The sequence below is a fragment of the Stenella coeruleoalba genome, assembly GCF_951394435.1.
Source record: "Stenella coeruleoalba genome assembly, chromosome: X".
Taxonomy (NCBI): Eukaryota; Metazoa; Chordata; class Mammalia; order Artiodactyla; family Delphinidae; genus Stenella; species Stenella coeruleoalba.
In genome coordinates, this window is record NC_137152.1 from 87,406,891 (window position 1) to 87,422,582 (window position 15,692).

Sequence of the window (15,692 nt, forward strand, 5' to 3'; positions counted from 1 at the left end):
TTTTTTGTTATAGAGGTGCATGAGCTGCTTGTAAATTTTGGAGATTAATCCTTTGTCAATTGCTTCATTTGCAAATATTTTCTCCCATTCTGAGGGTTGTCTTTTGGTCTTGTTTATGGTTTCCTTTGCTGTGCAAAAGCTTTGAACTTTCATTAGGTCCCATTTGTTTACTTTTGTTTTTATTTCCATTTCTCTAGGAGGTGGGTCAAAAAGGATCTTGCTGTGATTTATGTCATAGAGTGTTCTGCCTGTGTTTTCCTCTAAGAGTTTTATAGTGTCTGGCCTTATATTTAGGTCTTTAATCCATTTTGAGCTTATTTTTGTGTATGGTGTTAGGGAGTGATCTAATCTCATACTTTTACATGTACCTGTCCAGTTTTCCCAGCACCACTTATTGAAGAGGCTGTCCTTTCTCCACTGTACATTCCTGCCTCCTTTATCAAAGATAAGGTGACCATATGTGCGTGGGTTTATCTCTGGGCTTTCTATCCTGTTCCATTGATCTATCTTTCTGTTTTTGTGCCAGTACCATACTGTCTTGATTACTGTAGCTTTGTAGTATAGTCTGAAGTCAGGGAGTCTGATTCCTCCAGCTCCGTTTTTCATTTTCAAGATTACTTTGGCTATTCGGGGTCTTTTGTGTTTCCATACAAATTGTGAAATTTTTTGTTCTAGTTCTGTGAAAAATGCCAGTGGTAGTTTGATAGGGATTTCATTGAATCGTAGATTGCTTTGGGTAGTAGAGTCATTTTCACAATGTTGATTCTTCCAATCTAAGAACATGGTATATCTCTCCATCTATTTGTATCATCCTTCATTTCTTTCATCAGTGTTTTATAATTTTCTGCATACAGGTCTTTTGTCTCCTTAGGTAGGTTTATTCCTAGATATTTTATTCTTTTTGTTGCAGTGGTAAATGGGAGTGTTTTCTTGATTTCACTTTCAGGTTTTTCATCATTAGTGTATAGGAATGCCAGAGATTTCTGTGCATTAATTTTGTATCCTGCTACTTTACCGAATTCATTGATTAGCTCTAGTAGTTTTCTGGTAGCTTCCTTAGGATTCTCTATGTATAGTATCATGTCATCTGCAAACAGTGACAGCTTTACTTCTTCTTTTCCGATCTGGATTCCTTTTATTTCCTTTTCTTCTATGATTGCTATGGCTAAAACTTCCAAAACTATGTTGAATAACAGTGGTGAGAGTGGGCAACCTTGTCTTGTTCCTGATCTTAGTGGAAATGCTTTCAGTTTTTCACCATTGAGGACGATGTTGGCTGTGGGTTTGTCATATATGGCCTTTATTATGTTGAGGAAAGTTCCCTCTATGCCTACTTTCTGGAGGGTTTTTATCATAAATGGGTGTTGAATTTTGTTGAAAGCTTTCTCTGCATCTATTGAGATGACCATATGGTTTTTCTCCTTCAATTTGTTAATATGGTGTATCACCTTGATTGATTTGCGTATATTGAAGAATCCTTGCATTCCTGGAATAAACCCCACTTGATCATGGTGTATGATCCGTTTAATGTGCTGTTGGATTCTGTTTGCTAGTATTTTGTTGAGGTTTTTTGCATCTATGCTCCTCAGTGATATTGGCCTGTAGTTTTCTTTCTTTGTGACATCCTTGTCTGGTTTTGGTATCAGGGTGATGGTGGCCGCGTAGAATGAGTTTGGGAGTGTTCCTCCCATGCTATATTTTGGAAGAGTTTGAGAAGGATAGGTGTTAGCTCTTCTCTAAATGTTTGATAGAATTTGCCTGTGAAGCCATGTGGTCCTGGGCTTTTGTTTGTTGGAAGATTTTTATTCACAGTTTCAATTTCAGTGCTTGTGATTGGTCTGATCATATTTTCTATTTCTTCCTGATTCAGTCTTGGTAGGTTGTGTATTTCTAAGAATTTGTCCATTTCTTCCAGGTTGTCCATTTTATTGGCATAGAGTTGCTTGTAGTAATCTCTCACGATCTTTTGTATTTCTGCAGTGTCAGTTGTTACTTCTCCTTTTTCATTTCTAATTCTATTGATGTGAGTCTTCTCCCTTTTTTTCTTGATGAGTCTTGCTAATAGTTTATCAATTTTTTTTATCTTCTTAAAGAACCAGCTTTTAGTTTTATTGATCTTTGCTATCGTTTCCTTCATTTCTTTCTCATTTATTTCTGATATGATCTTTATGATTTCTTTCCTTTTGCTAACTTTGGGGATTTTTTGTTCTTCTTTCTCTAATTGCTTTAGGTGCAAGGTTAGGTTGTTTATTCGAGATGTTTCCTGTTTCTTAAGATGGGATTGTATTGCTATAAACTTCCCTCTTAGAACTGCTTTTGCTGCATCCCATAGGTTTCGGGTCGTCGTGTCTCCATTGTCATTTGTTTCTAGGTGTTTTTTCATTTCCTCTTTGATTTCTTCAGTGATCACTTCGTTATTAAGTAGTGTATTGTTTAGCCTCCATGTGTTTGTATTTTTTTCAGATTTTTTCATGTAATTGATATCTAGTCTCAGAGTGTTGTGGTCGGAAAAGATACTTGATACAATTTCAATTTTCTTAAATTTACCAAGGCTTGATTTGTGACCCAAGATATGATCTATCCTGGGGAATGTTCCATGAGCACTTGAGAAAAATGTGTATTCTGTTGTTTTTAGATGGAATGTCCTATAAATATCAATGAAGTCCATCTTGTTTAACGTATCAGTGAAAGCTTGTGTTTCCTTATGTATTTTCATTTTGAATGATATGTCCATTAGTGAAAGTGGGGTGTTAAAGTCCCCTACTATGAATGTGTTACTGTCGATTTCCCCTTTTATGGCTGTTAGTATTTGCCTTATGTATTGAGGTGCTCCTATGTTAGGTGCATAAATATTTACAATTGTTATATCTTCTTCTTGGATCGATCTTTTTATCATTATGTAGTGTCTTTCTTTGTCTCTTCTAGTAGCCTTTATTTTAAAGTCTATTTTGTCTGATATGAGAATTGCTACTCTAGCTTTCTTTTGGTTTCCATTTGCATGGAATATCTTTTTCCATCCCCTCACTTTTAGTCTGTGTGTGTCTCTAGGTCTGAAGTGGGTCTCTTGTAGACATAGACAGCATATATATGGGTCTTGTTTTTGTATCCATTCCGCCATTCTGTGTCTTTTGGTGGGAGCATTTAATCCATTTACATTTAAGGTAATTAATGTTCCTATTCCTATTTTCTTAATTGTTTTGGGTTTGTTATTGTAGGTCTTTTCCTTCTCTTGTGTTTCTTGCCTAGAGAAGATCCTTTATCATTTGTTGTAAAGCTGGTTTGGTGGTGCTGAACTCTCTCAGCTTTTGCTTGTCTGTAAAGGTTTTAATTTCTCCATCAAATCTGAATGAGATCCTTGCTGCGTAGAGTCATCTTGGTTGTAGGTTTTTCTCCTTCATCACTTTAAATATGTCCTGCCAGTCCCTTCTGGTTTGCAGAGTTTCTGCTTAAAGATCAGCTGTTAACCTTATGGGGATTCCCTTGTGTGTTATTTGTTGTTTTTCCCTTGCTGCTTTTCATATGTTTTCTTTGTATTTAATTTTTGACAGTTTGATTAATATGTGTCTTGGTGTGTTTCTCCTTGGATTTATCCTGTATGGGACTCTCTGTGCTTCCTGGACTTAACTATTTCCTTTCCCATATTAGGGAAGTTTTCAACTATAATCTCTTCAAATATTTTCTCAGTCCCTTTCTTTTTCTCTTCTTCTTCTGGAACCCCTATAATTTGAATGTTGGTGCGTTTAATGTTGTTCCAAAGGTCTCTGAGACTGTCCTCAGTTCTTTTCATTCTTTTTTCTTTATTCTGCTCTGCAGTAGTTATTTCCACTATTTTATCTTCCAAGTCACTTATCTGTTCTTTTGCCTCAGTTATTCTGCTATTGATCCCTTCTAGAGTATTTTTAATTTCATTTATTGTGTTGTTCATCATTGCTTGTTTCATCTTTAGTTCTTCTAGGTCCTTGTTAAATGTTCTTGCATTTTCTCTATTCTATTTCCAAGATTTTGGATCATCTTTACTATCATTACTCTGAATTCTTTTTCAGGTAGACTGCCTATTTCCTCTTCATTTTTAGGTCTGGTGGGTTTTTATCTTTCTCCTTCGTCTGCTATGTGTTTTTCTTACTTCTCATTTTGCTTATCTTACTGTGTTTGGGGTGTCCTTTTTGCAGGCTGCAGCTTCAAAGTTCCCGTTGTTTTTGGTGTCTGTCCCCAGTGGCTAAAGGTGGTTCAGTGATTTGTGTAGGCTTCCTGGTGGAGGGGACTAGTGTCTGTGTTCTGGTGGATGAGGCTGGATCTTGTCGTCTGGTGGGCAGGTCCACGTCTGGTGGTGTGTTTTGGGGTGTCTGTGGACTTATTATGACTTTAGGCAGCCTCTCTGCTAATGGGTGGGGTTGTGTTCCTGTCTTGCTTGTTGTTTGGCATAGGGTGTCCAGCACTGTAGCTTGCTGGTCGTTGAGTGAAGCTGGGTGTTGGTGTTGAGATGGAGATCTCTGGGAGATTTTCGCCATTTGATATTATGTGGAGCTGGGAGGTCTCTTGTGGACCAGTGTCCTGAAGTTGGCTCTCCCACCTCAGAGGCACAGCACTGACTCCTGGCTGCAGCACCAAGAGCCTTTCATCCACATGGCTCAGAATAAAAGGAGAAAAAATAGAAAGAAAGAAAGAAAGAAAGAGGGCTTCCCTGGTGGCGCAGTGGTTGAGAGTCCGCCTGCCGATGCAGGGGACACGGGTTCATGCCCCGGTCCGGGAAGATCCCACATGGCGCGGAGTGGCTGGGCCTGTGAGCCATGGCCGCTGAGCCTGCACGTCTGGAGCCTGTACTCCACAACGGGAGAAACCATAACAGTGACAGGCCCGTGTACTGCAAAAAAAAAAAAAGAAAAGAAAAAAAGGAAGGAAGAAAGGGGATAAAAGAAAATAAAGTAAGGTAAAATAAAATAAAGTTATTAAAATAAAAAAATAATTATTAAGAAAAAAAAAATTTTAATTAAAAAAGAAACAGACGGATAGAACCCTAGGACAAATGGTGAAAGCAAAGCTATACAGACAAAATCTCCCACAGAATCATACACATACACACTCACAAAAAGAGGAAAAGGGGAAAAAATAATAAATCTTGCTCTCAAAGTCCACCTCCTTAATTTGGGATGATTCGTTGTCTATTCATGTATTCCACAGATGCAGGGTACATCAAGTTGATTGTGGAGCTTTAATCCCCTGCTCCTGCGGCTGCTGGGAGAGGTTTCCCTTTCTCTTCTTTGTTCGCACAGCTCCTGGGGTTCAGCTTTGGATTTGGCCCCGCCTCTGCGTGTAGGTCGCCAGAGGGCGTCTGTTCTTCACTCAGACAGGATGGGGTTAAAGGAGCCGCTGATTCGGGGGCTCTGGCTCACTCAGGCCGCGGGGGGAGGGAGGGGCACGGAGTGCGGGGCGAGCCTGCGGCGGAAGAGGCCGGCATGACACTGCACCAGCCTGAGGCATGCCGTGCGTTCTCCCAGGGGAGTTGTCCCTGGATCCCGGGACCCTGGCAGTGGCGGGCTGCACAGGCTCCCCGGAAGGGGGGTGTGGAGAGTGACCTGTGCTCGCACACAGGCCCCTTGGTGACGGCAGCAGCAGCCTTAGCATCTCCCACCCGTCTCTGGGGTCCGCGCTGTTAGCCGCGGCTCGTGCCCGTCTCTGGAGCTCCTTTAAGCAGCGCTCTTAATACCCTCTCCTCGTGCACCAGGAAACAAAGAGGAAAGGAAAAGTCTCTTGCCTCTTCGGCAGGTCCAGACTTTTCCCCGGACTCCCTCCCGGCTAGCCATGGTGCACTAACCCCCTGCAGGCTGTGTTCACGCAACCAACCGCAGTCCTCTCCCTGGGATCCGACCTCCGAAGCCTGAGCCTCAGCTCCCAGCCCCAACCCGTCCCGGCGGGTGAGCAGACAAGCCTCTTGAGTTGGTGAGTGCCGGTCGGCACCTATCCTCTGTGCGGAAATCTGTCCGCTTTGCCCTCCACACCCCTGTTGCTGCGCTCTCCTTGGTGGCTCCGAAGCTTCCCCCACTCCGCCACCTGCAGTCTCCGCCCGCGAAGGGGCTTCCTAGTGTGTGGAAACCTTTCCTCCTTCACAGCTCCCTCCCACTGGTGCAGGTCCCGTCCCTATTCTTTTGTCTCTGTTTATTCTTTTTTCTTTTGCCCTACCCAGGTACGTGGGGGGTTTCTTGCCTTTTGGGAGGTCTGAGGTCTTCTGCCAGCGTTCAGTAGGTGTTCTGTAGGAGTTGTTCCACGTGTAGATGTATTTCTGATGTATCTGTGGGGAGGAAGGTGGTCTCCGCGTCTTACTCTTCTGCCATCTTCCCCCTTTCTCTATACATTTCTGTTAGGTCCAGTTGGCTTATAGTGCTGTTCAGGTCCTCTGTTTCCTTGTTGATCTTCTGCCTAGTTGTTCTATCCATTATTGAAAGTAGGGTATTGAAGTCTCCAACTATTGCAGTTGAGTTGTGTATTTCTCCTTTCAATTCAGTCAGGTTTTGCTTCATGTATTTCACGGCTCCATTGTTAAGTGACGGCACCATGCTTTTGTGATGACTGTAAGCACTAATAAAAAGCAACACTGACACATTGACCCTGTCCAGCTGGAATTTGAAGGGCATTTGAGACTTTTTTTCCCCAGCATCTTAAGAATCATGATGAACTGTAGGGTAATGGTTAAAAAATATGGGCTTTGCATAAAAAGAAACGAAATTGAGTTATTTGTAGTGAGGTGGATGGACCTAGAGTCTGTCATACAGTAAAGTAAGTCAGAAAGAGGAAAACAAATACCGTATGCTAACACATATATATGGAATCTAAAAAAAAAACAAAAAAAGGTCATGAAGACCCTAAGGGCAGGACAGGAGTAAAGACACAGACCTACTAGAGAATGGACTTGAGTATATGGGGAGGGGGAGGGGTAAGCTGTGACAAAGTGAGAGAGTGGCATGGACATATATACACTACCAAACTTAAAATAGATAGCTAGTGGGAAGCGGCCGCATAGCACAGGGAGATCAGCTCGGTGCTTTGTGACCGCCTGGAGGGGTGGGATCGGGAGGGTGGGAGGGAGGGAAACGCAAGAGGGAAGAGATATGGGGACATATGTATATGTATAACTGATTCACTTTGTTATAAAGCAGAAACTAACACACCACTGTAAGGCAATTATACTCCAATAAAGATGTTTAAGAAAAAAAAGAAACATGGGCTTTGTAGACCCTCAAACCTGGGCTCAAATCCAGACTGCCAGGGCATTCCCTGGCGGTCCAGTGGTTACGACTCTGTGCTTTCACTGCCAAGGGCCCAGGTTCAATCCCTGGTCGGGAAAGTAAGACCCCACAAGCCACGTGGCACGGCCAAGAAAGAAATAAAAAGAATCCATACTGCCATTCACAACTCATGTGACCTTGTGTAAGTCACAAAACGAATGGATCAGTTTCTTTGTCTGTAAAATGGGGATAATGATAGCACCTACCTCACTGGGTTGTTGTGAGGATTAAACAGGATCATGTTTATGACCTTAGCCTAAGTTAATGCCTGCCATCTGTCTGTCTGTCTGCTGATAGCAAAGGGAATTGGCATTGTCTGAGTATGTTCTCACAGATAACATGGGAAGGGGTCCCCAAAACAGACTAAAAGAGAGAAACTAGAAAGAAAGCATTTGCTGTGGATAATTCTCAGATGCACACACTTACCATCGTTAAAAACTTTTGACTAGAACATTTTGCCACATGTATATAGAGCAGGCAGCCTAGCCCTGTATGAATACAGAGAAGGGCTATGATTTGAGGAGTTGACAAAAATGCTCCCCCTACCCTCCTCCCACATCCCAGCGTATCCCTCATATGCTTTACACATTCAGATACACTGAATTTTACTAGTAGAGCTCTATTCTTTTAGGGTCCCTCCATCGAAAATCCTCTTTGAAATACACACTCTTGGGATTGTACTAGCCTATTTTACACTTACCCACTGAACCACTCCTAACCTGTCAGATTCATTTCCTTCTGCCTCAAGAGATCCAGCATAACACGAGTGTAACAGAGCACTGGGGGTGGTTCAGATTCTGAATAGATTGGGGTTTGAGACAGGGACAGTTCCAGGGGGGACATAAAACAAACCTCACCCTACAGCTGACTCTCAGACCAGACATACCCGTGTAAGAGTCCAGCTGTGCCCAGATACCAAGGTGTTCACCCCCACCCCAGCCCATGCCTTTTCCCATTTCACAGGTGATGGGGCTATTAGCAGCCCAGGCCATTTGATTCCACTCACTTTACTTTCAGGGGCAGCAGCAGCATGGCTGCCCCTTGCCCTCCTCTCCAGCAGCCAGATAGTGCTCCCTCTCAGTACCTACCACCCAGCTGGGCTCCAGAGACCCAGGCCCGAGACTCCAAGGAAACTCAGCCACAGTCCTCAGCACCAGGGCTCATGTGTTGATTCTCTTTCTGGGTTTAGATTACATGCACAGCGCCCACCGCCCTGTCACTGGGGGCCACCTGGGGAAAAAGGAGAGTAGTTATGTGGGCAGCATGGGCACCAGCCCCAGGAAGTCGAGCCGCTGCACGCCCCCGCCTGCCGACTCTGAGCTTGTCAGCTTTTGCTACCTCCACATGCGGGAACAAAGGAAGGATCAGGAAAGCCGGACAGATGTCAATGAGAACTTAATCTTCTTTGAGGAGACCAGGCCCCGGACCAAGTCTGACCCCACGTCCAAGAGTTCTGGCCAAGGTTATGTGATCCCTGATGACTTTGATGCAGCTAGCCTAGACCATGAGCCTTGTGCCAGCAGGGCCCGTTCCTACACTTTGGACAATTCCCTTGGGGCTGAAGCCCTGAATTTCTACTGTGACTCTTGCAAAGCCAAACTCCAGGAGCAGCTGGGCCCTCGCAAAGGTGGGAGGTCTGGCTCCTCTCGTGACAATATGGTAGACTTGATGTCCCTCCCACCCCCCGGGAGTGAGGAGGAGGAAGAGGAGGAAGATGAGAGCACTTCGCTGTTGCCTTCCATTGCTGCCCCACCTCCTGGTTTCCGAGACAACAGTTCTGATGAAGAGGACCCCAAGCGCCGGGCCGTCCAGAGCCAGGAGCAAGGACGCCACCTGCATGGGCTCCTGTACGATGAGATTCCGGTGACACTGATTGACAGCGTGCAGACCCGGACAGTCCGAGATCATGCCCAGGAGCTAGATGATGCCCTGGTGTCCACTCTGCAGGCTCTGGAAGCCCTGGCAGCCTCAGAGGATGGACCACACCCCCCAGCCCCTCAGACTGCAGGTAACAGCGCGTTCCTCCTCCCTCTTGCCTCCCTTTCCTTCTCTTGGCCAGGCAGACCCAGCAGGTGACATTTCTTCTTCCCAAGCAGAGGTCAAAGTCAGCGTGGTGTGTCAGGGCAGTGGATGGGCCAGAGACAGTTCAGGTAGGGTCGGGGGAGCGACGAAGCTGCGGCAGGGATCTACTGCTCAGCCCCCGCTAGAGCTCCGGCTCTCACCATTCCTATCGCTTTGGAAATGTCTTGCCGATGGACCCCAGGGATTGGGGCCGTGACAGCTACGGAGCCAGGCCAGGATGGAGGATCAGAGCAAGATTGTGAGACATATAGAAGACAGGCAAAGAACATCCAGCATGCATATGACTGGAAGAAAAACAAAATGACCAACTAACCACCTAGGGACCTGGGATCAGGGGAGCCAGGAGCCCTCACCGCTCAGGGCTGAGACCTTTATCCGCCTAAGAGCTTTGGCTCTCAGACGCATCCAAGTCCTGACTTCTTCACCACTTTCAGTGTCACCTTTGCTTTGGCAAGGCACTTAACCCTCTCTGAGCCTCACTTTTGTCATCTTCAATGGATTTGAGAACAATAGTCCTATCACGTAGGGTTGTTGCGAGGATTAAATGAGATCGTTCATGCAAAGTACATAAACACTTCCTAGCACATAGTAAGGACTCTGTAAGTGGTAGCCACTATCATTGTTATTATTATTCGGTGGGCAAACTATACAGCATGCATGCTATTCCCTGTTATAGACCCACATACATCCATCTTGTAGACAAACACGGATGTCAGACATGCACCCATAGTCACACATACATCCTTCCACACACATATGCCTTCAAACAAAGAGGTCAGTGATACAGTGACAGGAAGGAAATAGGGAGGAATAAGGCATATGAGAAAGCCTGTGAGGCGAGGGCAAGTGTGGACAGAGAGGGTGAAGCAATTGGGGTCAGAGGGAACCTCGCTGACCAGAGCGAGTACCTGCCTTTTCTGTATGTGAGCGCATCCTTGGTGTCGGGCAGCCCCCATGTGTTCGGCCCCCAGGCCTGGCATTTCTCTTTGCTCAGAGTCTGGAGCTCCAAGCACTGGCTGCTCCCAGGCTAGAGGCCCATGTGATAGCCAGAGAGAGGCCAAGCTCAGCTAAATGGCCTCAGCTGCAGGGACTGTAGGCAGGCCTGGCCAGATGAGGAGGGCCAGAGAGAGAGGGAGCTCTCTTTGCTGGCTCTCTTCAGGACAATTAACAAAAATTTCCTAGCTGTTGAATCTAAAAATAGTGATGATTAGCATGTTGTTTTGCCTGTGATCTGCATGTTAATTTGCCATCAAACTGCCCAGATCTTCTCTAGGCCTCTTTTGTTTCTCTCTCGGATTCCAGCCCTTCATCACCCCTCTCCCAGCTTGCCTTTCTTTGTCCCCTCCCCTCCCGACCTCCCACCCTCAGCCCTGCAGGCCCCCCAGGCCTGACTGGTTTTTTCCGGCTTGAAATCCTGCTGACTAACCTTGACCCTCATAGACTGTCTACATATGGTTGGAAAGGACTTGACACGAGTAAGTGCTGCAGACCCTATCCCTGTCCCTCCAGGTCTGATTGTGCTGGCCACAATCACCCCTGAATCGTCGCTGGACTCGGGCCACGAAACCAACTCTTCGGAGCTCACGGACATGTCGGAGGTGATGTCAGCCATGAAGCAACACCAGAATACCACCTACTTCCTGGCCCAGCATCTCAACAAGGACAGCCTCCTGGCCCGCAAGGACCTGCCCTTCCGGATCCAGAGCTGTGCAGCCCAGGCCGTTCTCACGGCCCCTTACTCTCTCGGGCGCCCGGATCCCAACCCATCCCTCCAGCCAGCTGTCACAGGCCAGAGTCCTGGCGCCCCTGGTGCTCGGAGGAAGGTGCCCCCGTCAGAGGCGCAGCCACAGAACGAGCGAACGTACGCCCTGGCTGTGCACCCAGCACTGTCCCCTCAGCTGAGTGAGCAGAAGAATCTGAGCCTGCTGTCCCCAGTTCCTGAGGACAAAGGGCCTGGCCACACTCGGGCGGGCCTAGAGATGTCACTGAGGGCGGCCACACCGTCCCTCAGTGAAGAGCAGGTCTCTGAGCTAAGGGAGAGCCTGCCCAAGGAGGTCAGGTTGAGCCCCAAGCTTATCCTGGACCCAAAGGGCAGTGTGACCCCAGCCATCATCTCGGCCGCCCTACAGCAGGTGGTTCATACTAAGAGTCTGTCTGCCCCTGGCGGGGCCTTGGGGAGCACCCCCAACAGTGGGGAGAGGTTAGAGGCCAGCATGGGGAGGTCAGAGGTCAGCATGGGAAGGCCAGAAGTTAGCATGATGAGCGGCAGTGCCAATAAGAACCTTAAGTTCAAAATGAGTCCCAGTGCTCCAGAGGCCTCACGGAATTCCCAGCCGCAGCTGAGCCCAGAAGTCTCTTCCGGCTCCAGAGCGCCCACAGGCAGCCGAGCTGATAGCCTGCACCTCTCCTCACAAGAGGACAGGCTGCCTATTCAAAGTTTCCCTCCCAAAAGCTATCTTTCTCGAGTGAGTCGAGAGTCAGTGGGCAAGCAAGGTACCGGGGAGGTGGCGGGCAAGGGCGGGCCTGAGGGTGCTAAGCCTTCCCTGCACAAGCAGGGCACCGTCTCCGGCCAGGGGGAGAAGGGGCAGCTGGAGAGCACCCTCCAAAGCAGCAAGCTTGAAGACACCAGCCTGGTCCCCCGAGCCGGCTACCCCATGGTTCTGCAGAGCCCCAGCTGTCCGCCGCGAGGCCAGAGCCCCAGCTGTCAGCAGCGAGGCCAGAGCCCGCTGAGGCCTCAGGCTGCCAGCCGGCAGGTGAGCACCATGCCCTCCAGAAAGATTGAAACGAACCTGGATGGAGCCCACTTGGCCTCCGAAGGCTCCACCAAGCCCAAATCGTCCCGGGGCCCTTTCCGGCTCCGCAACTTATTCTCTGCCACCTTCCCAACCCGCCAGAAGAAGGAGACCGATGAGCGGCAGGCCCAGCTGCAGAAGGTGAAGCAGTATGAGCTGGAGTTCCTTGAGGAACTTCTCAAGCCACCAAGCCAAGGGGAGCTGTCGGGCACCGAGTACCTGCAACCCCCAGCTCCAGGCCGCTGCAGCTGCCAGCTCCGCAGCAGCCCCGTGCAGCAGGGGCCCGGCATGTCCCGAGAGCAGAGGCGCAGCTGTGATTGCAAGCGCATGTGCCGGGGGGCCCGGCCTCAGGCCCCCCAGACGCCGGTGCCCGGCCTCCGGGGGAGGGAGAGGGACAGGGTCCCCCCGACCCAGAGGCAGCCAGAGGCCGGCCTAGGCTTGAGCCTCGGCAGCCCCACCAGTGTCCGGCGCATGCGCTCCACCAGCCTGGAATCCCGAGAGTGCCGATCGGACCCTGAGAGCGGGGTTTCATGCCTGACCACATGTGCCTCGGGGGGCGAGTGTCTAGGAGCTCCCAACTACAGGAAACTGATGCGCCGCTACAGCATCAGTGAGCTGGACCAGGGCGACAGGGCCTCGCTGACCTCGGACGTCTACCCGCACCCACCCCTGGGCATGCTGCCCAGGGAGGCCAGGGAGGTAGAGGCAGGCCTCCCCCTAGGCGTGGGTCCCAAAAGCATGTCACTGGAATCCCCGACCCTGGGAGACCCCTCCTACGTCCACGTTGCCCCTGAGACCAAAGGCCCCAGACAGATGGCCGTGTTCTCACTGCCGGAAGAGGTGTACCGGAAGCCCGCGGAGCTGGACGAGGACAGTGAGAGTGGCAAGTGCTGCTCCATCCGCTACTGCTTCTACTACCGCAAGTGCGACATGGCGGATGACACCAGCGATGGCAAGGACGAGCTCTCCTACTCCATCCCCATGAAGATCCTGCCCGGCATGAAGCTGGACGAACAGGTGGTGCCCGTGGTGAGCAGGACCCTGCAGGTGCTGGATGCCGCCACCTGCAGCAGCCCGGAGGCCTCCCGCACCCAGGAGATCGACCTGCGGGTGTCCACCTTCGAGGGGAGCCTGGCCAAGATCAACGCCCTGCGGGCCCATGCCTACGGCCTGCCTGACGGCTTCCTGGCCGCCCGGCTGGACACCAACGAGTTGCTGACGGTCCTGAGGCAGTGCGTGGCCAGCCCCGAGGCCCGCGCCCCCAAGCCCTACGTCTCCCAGATCTCTGAGTACAAGCTCGAGCTGGCTCTCAAGTTCAAGGAGCTCCGGGCCTCCTGCCGCCGCGTGGCCAACGTGGACAAGAGCCCCACTCACATGCTGGCGGCCATCACGGGCAGCTTCCAGGTGCTGAGCAGCCTCATTGAGACGTTCGTGCGGCTGGTGTTCATCGTGCGCTCTGAGGCCCAGCGCCAAGAGCTGCTGGCCAAGGTGGAAGAGGTGGTGAGGAACTACACCTTCCTGCTGCGCGCAGCCGAGGAGTCCACCGCCCGGAGCCTTAAGCAGCAGCAGCAGGCAGCAGCCGCGGGGCACACGCCGGGCTCCCCCACTTCAGCGACTGTTATGAGCACATTCACCCGCTCCTTAAAAACCCTTATCAAGTAGGCCATCTGCCTGGGCCTGCCCCCCTTCCCCAACCGTGGCCCCAGGTTTGAGCTTTGTGGTCTTTGCATCTTGTGGTGAGTATAGGTGTCTGCTGGGCCAGTCAGGGTCCCAGAGCCCTCAGTCTCCAGGGAGTGACAGCTCCGTGCATTGAGGCTGTCCCTGAGGGCTCCGGGCAACTGCCACCCTGGGTATCCTCACCCCTTCCCTGGCCTCTGGGCGTCACTGTGAGGGCCAAGGCCCCCCCTCCCCCGTCACCACGCCCGCCGCAGATCTGTTTTGCCTCTCTTCTCTAGGGCTGAGACGTGACGTCGGGTCCACTTCCTGCTCCATCGTGGTAGCCGGAGGGAGGCGGGCCTGAAGCAGGAGGCCCGTGGGCCTTGAGCTCCTCTTGGCTCCTGTGCCCCTCTGGGGAGCAGTGGCAGTAGCAGCAGGCCACAGCGCCGAGCGAGCGGAGAGGCTCGGGCACGCAGTCCAGACGTGCCCACCCACCCTGGGCTCACACTAACTCGGCAGGAGCCACCCCGGAGGGCTTGTGCCCGGGTAGTGGGTCTGCAGAAAACAGCCGCACTCAGCTGTTTGTGGCCGGCCCAGCAGGCTGGCGGCCTCAGGGAGCGCTCGCCCCCGGGCCCAGTAGCTCCACACCAGCCATCCCCAAAGTGCCCTGCCCCTCGCTGACAGGCAGGGCGGCTCAGTCCACTAGGGAGCAAGCATCTGGGATCACCCCGCTCATTCTGGGTAAGGTACCTGGTGAACACGTCTGCCCTGGGGAGACCCAGCGCAGGCCTCAGAGCCCGCCTGGCCCAGCCCAGCGCAGGGGCTGTCGCTGCCGGCGTGCGGCTCCTCTCAACATCTCTCTACCAGACAGACTGTCCTTAGGAGTCCGACTTAGCTACAGATGGGGGGTGGGGGGTGGGGGGGAGGGGTGGGGGGGAGGGGTCAGGGGGGCTGTTGATGACTATATCTTAAACTTCTGGAAGCTAGCGTGATATGTTAACCCTCAGTATATGCTTTTGGCTGTGTATTGACCCTGTGGATTTGTCTCTCTAAGAAAAGAAGCTGAGCGCCTTACCTGGTGCAGTCCGGCACCTCTCTCTCTCTCTCTCTCTCTCTCTCTCTCTCTCTCTCTCTCCCCGCCCCCCACTCCCCCGGAGTCATCTGGAAGGGAATCCACACTGTTTAGCATCCTCCTTGACACACATCTGCTGCCGTCACCGCCCCCACTACAGCGTTCCTGGGAGTGAAGACACGGAGTCCCTACTAATTGCCCATTGTAGGGAACAAAGAAAGCCAATGTTTCTTCTGTATAGATTGCTTCTCATCCACCTCTCCATACCCCCCATTTCCCACAAGCTCGTGCCCTGTGTCTGTCTCTCTTTCATCATTCCGTGAGAGGCTTACGTGAAACCTTCCGTTCTTATGTGAGTTTTATAAAGATGTACACTGTGCTTAACCCCCACCCATCCTTGGTGTCCCCGAGTGCGATAAAGGACCCCCCGAGTGGCGCTTCCTCCCGGCAAGGATTAGGGGAGCTCCTTCTGCAAAAGCCAGCCCCCCTCTTCCTTGCCTCTCCTCCCACAGGACCAAGTTGTTTAATGGGCCAGAGATGCAGCCAGTGGGGGACCGTTGCCCCCCGCAACCACCGCGACCCTGCCTGCTGACGTGGTCTGCCTCTTCTCCCAACATCTTGATCCTGCCCCTTCACCACTCAGGCCCCGCCTGTGTCATTCATTCCACCGCCATCCTTCACCTCTCCCTCGGCTTCACGGAGAGAACATATTTTCTAATGTCTGTATATAGTATATATACTACATAAAATATATAAATTCTATATTATACTAATTTATGTCTTGTTTTTCAAACAAGAATGATTAAATCT

General features: G+C 50.4%; 1 protein-coding gene across 1 annotated transcript in view; it reads left to right on the plus strand.

Annotated features, from left to right (window-relative positions):
• FRMPD3 (FERM and PDZ domain containing 3) overlaps positions 1-14,711 on the plus strand; it is a 57,027-nt gene extending 42,316 nt beyond the window's left edge. The window contains exons 11-12 of the mRNA XM_079910897.1: positions 8,470-9,288; positions 10,872-14,711. Coding sequence (XP_079767023.1) covers positions 8,470-9,288; positions 10,872-13,816 — 3,764 coding nt within the window. The 3' untranslated portion in view covers positions 13,817-14,711. The remainder of the gene's footprint in view (positions 1-8,469; positions 9,289-10,871) is intronic.
• Positions 14,712-15,692: the final 981 nt, after the last annotated feature.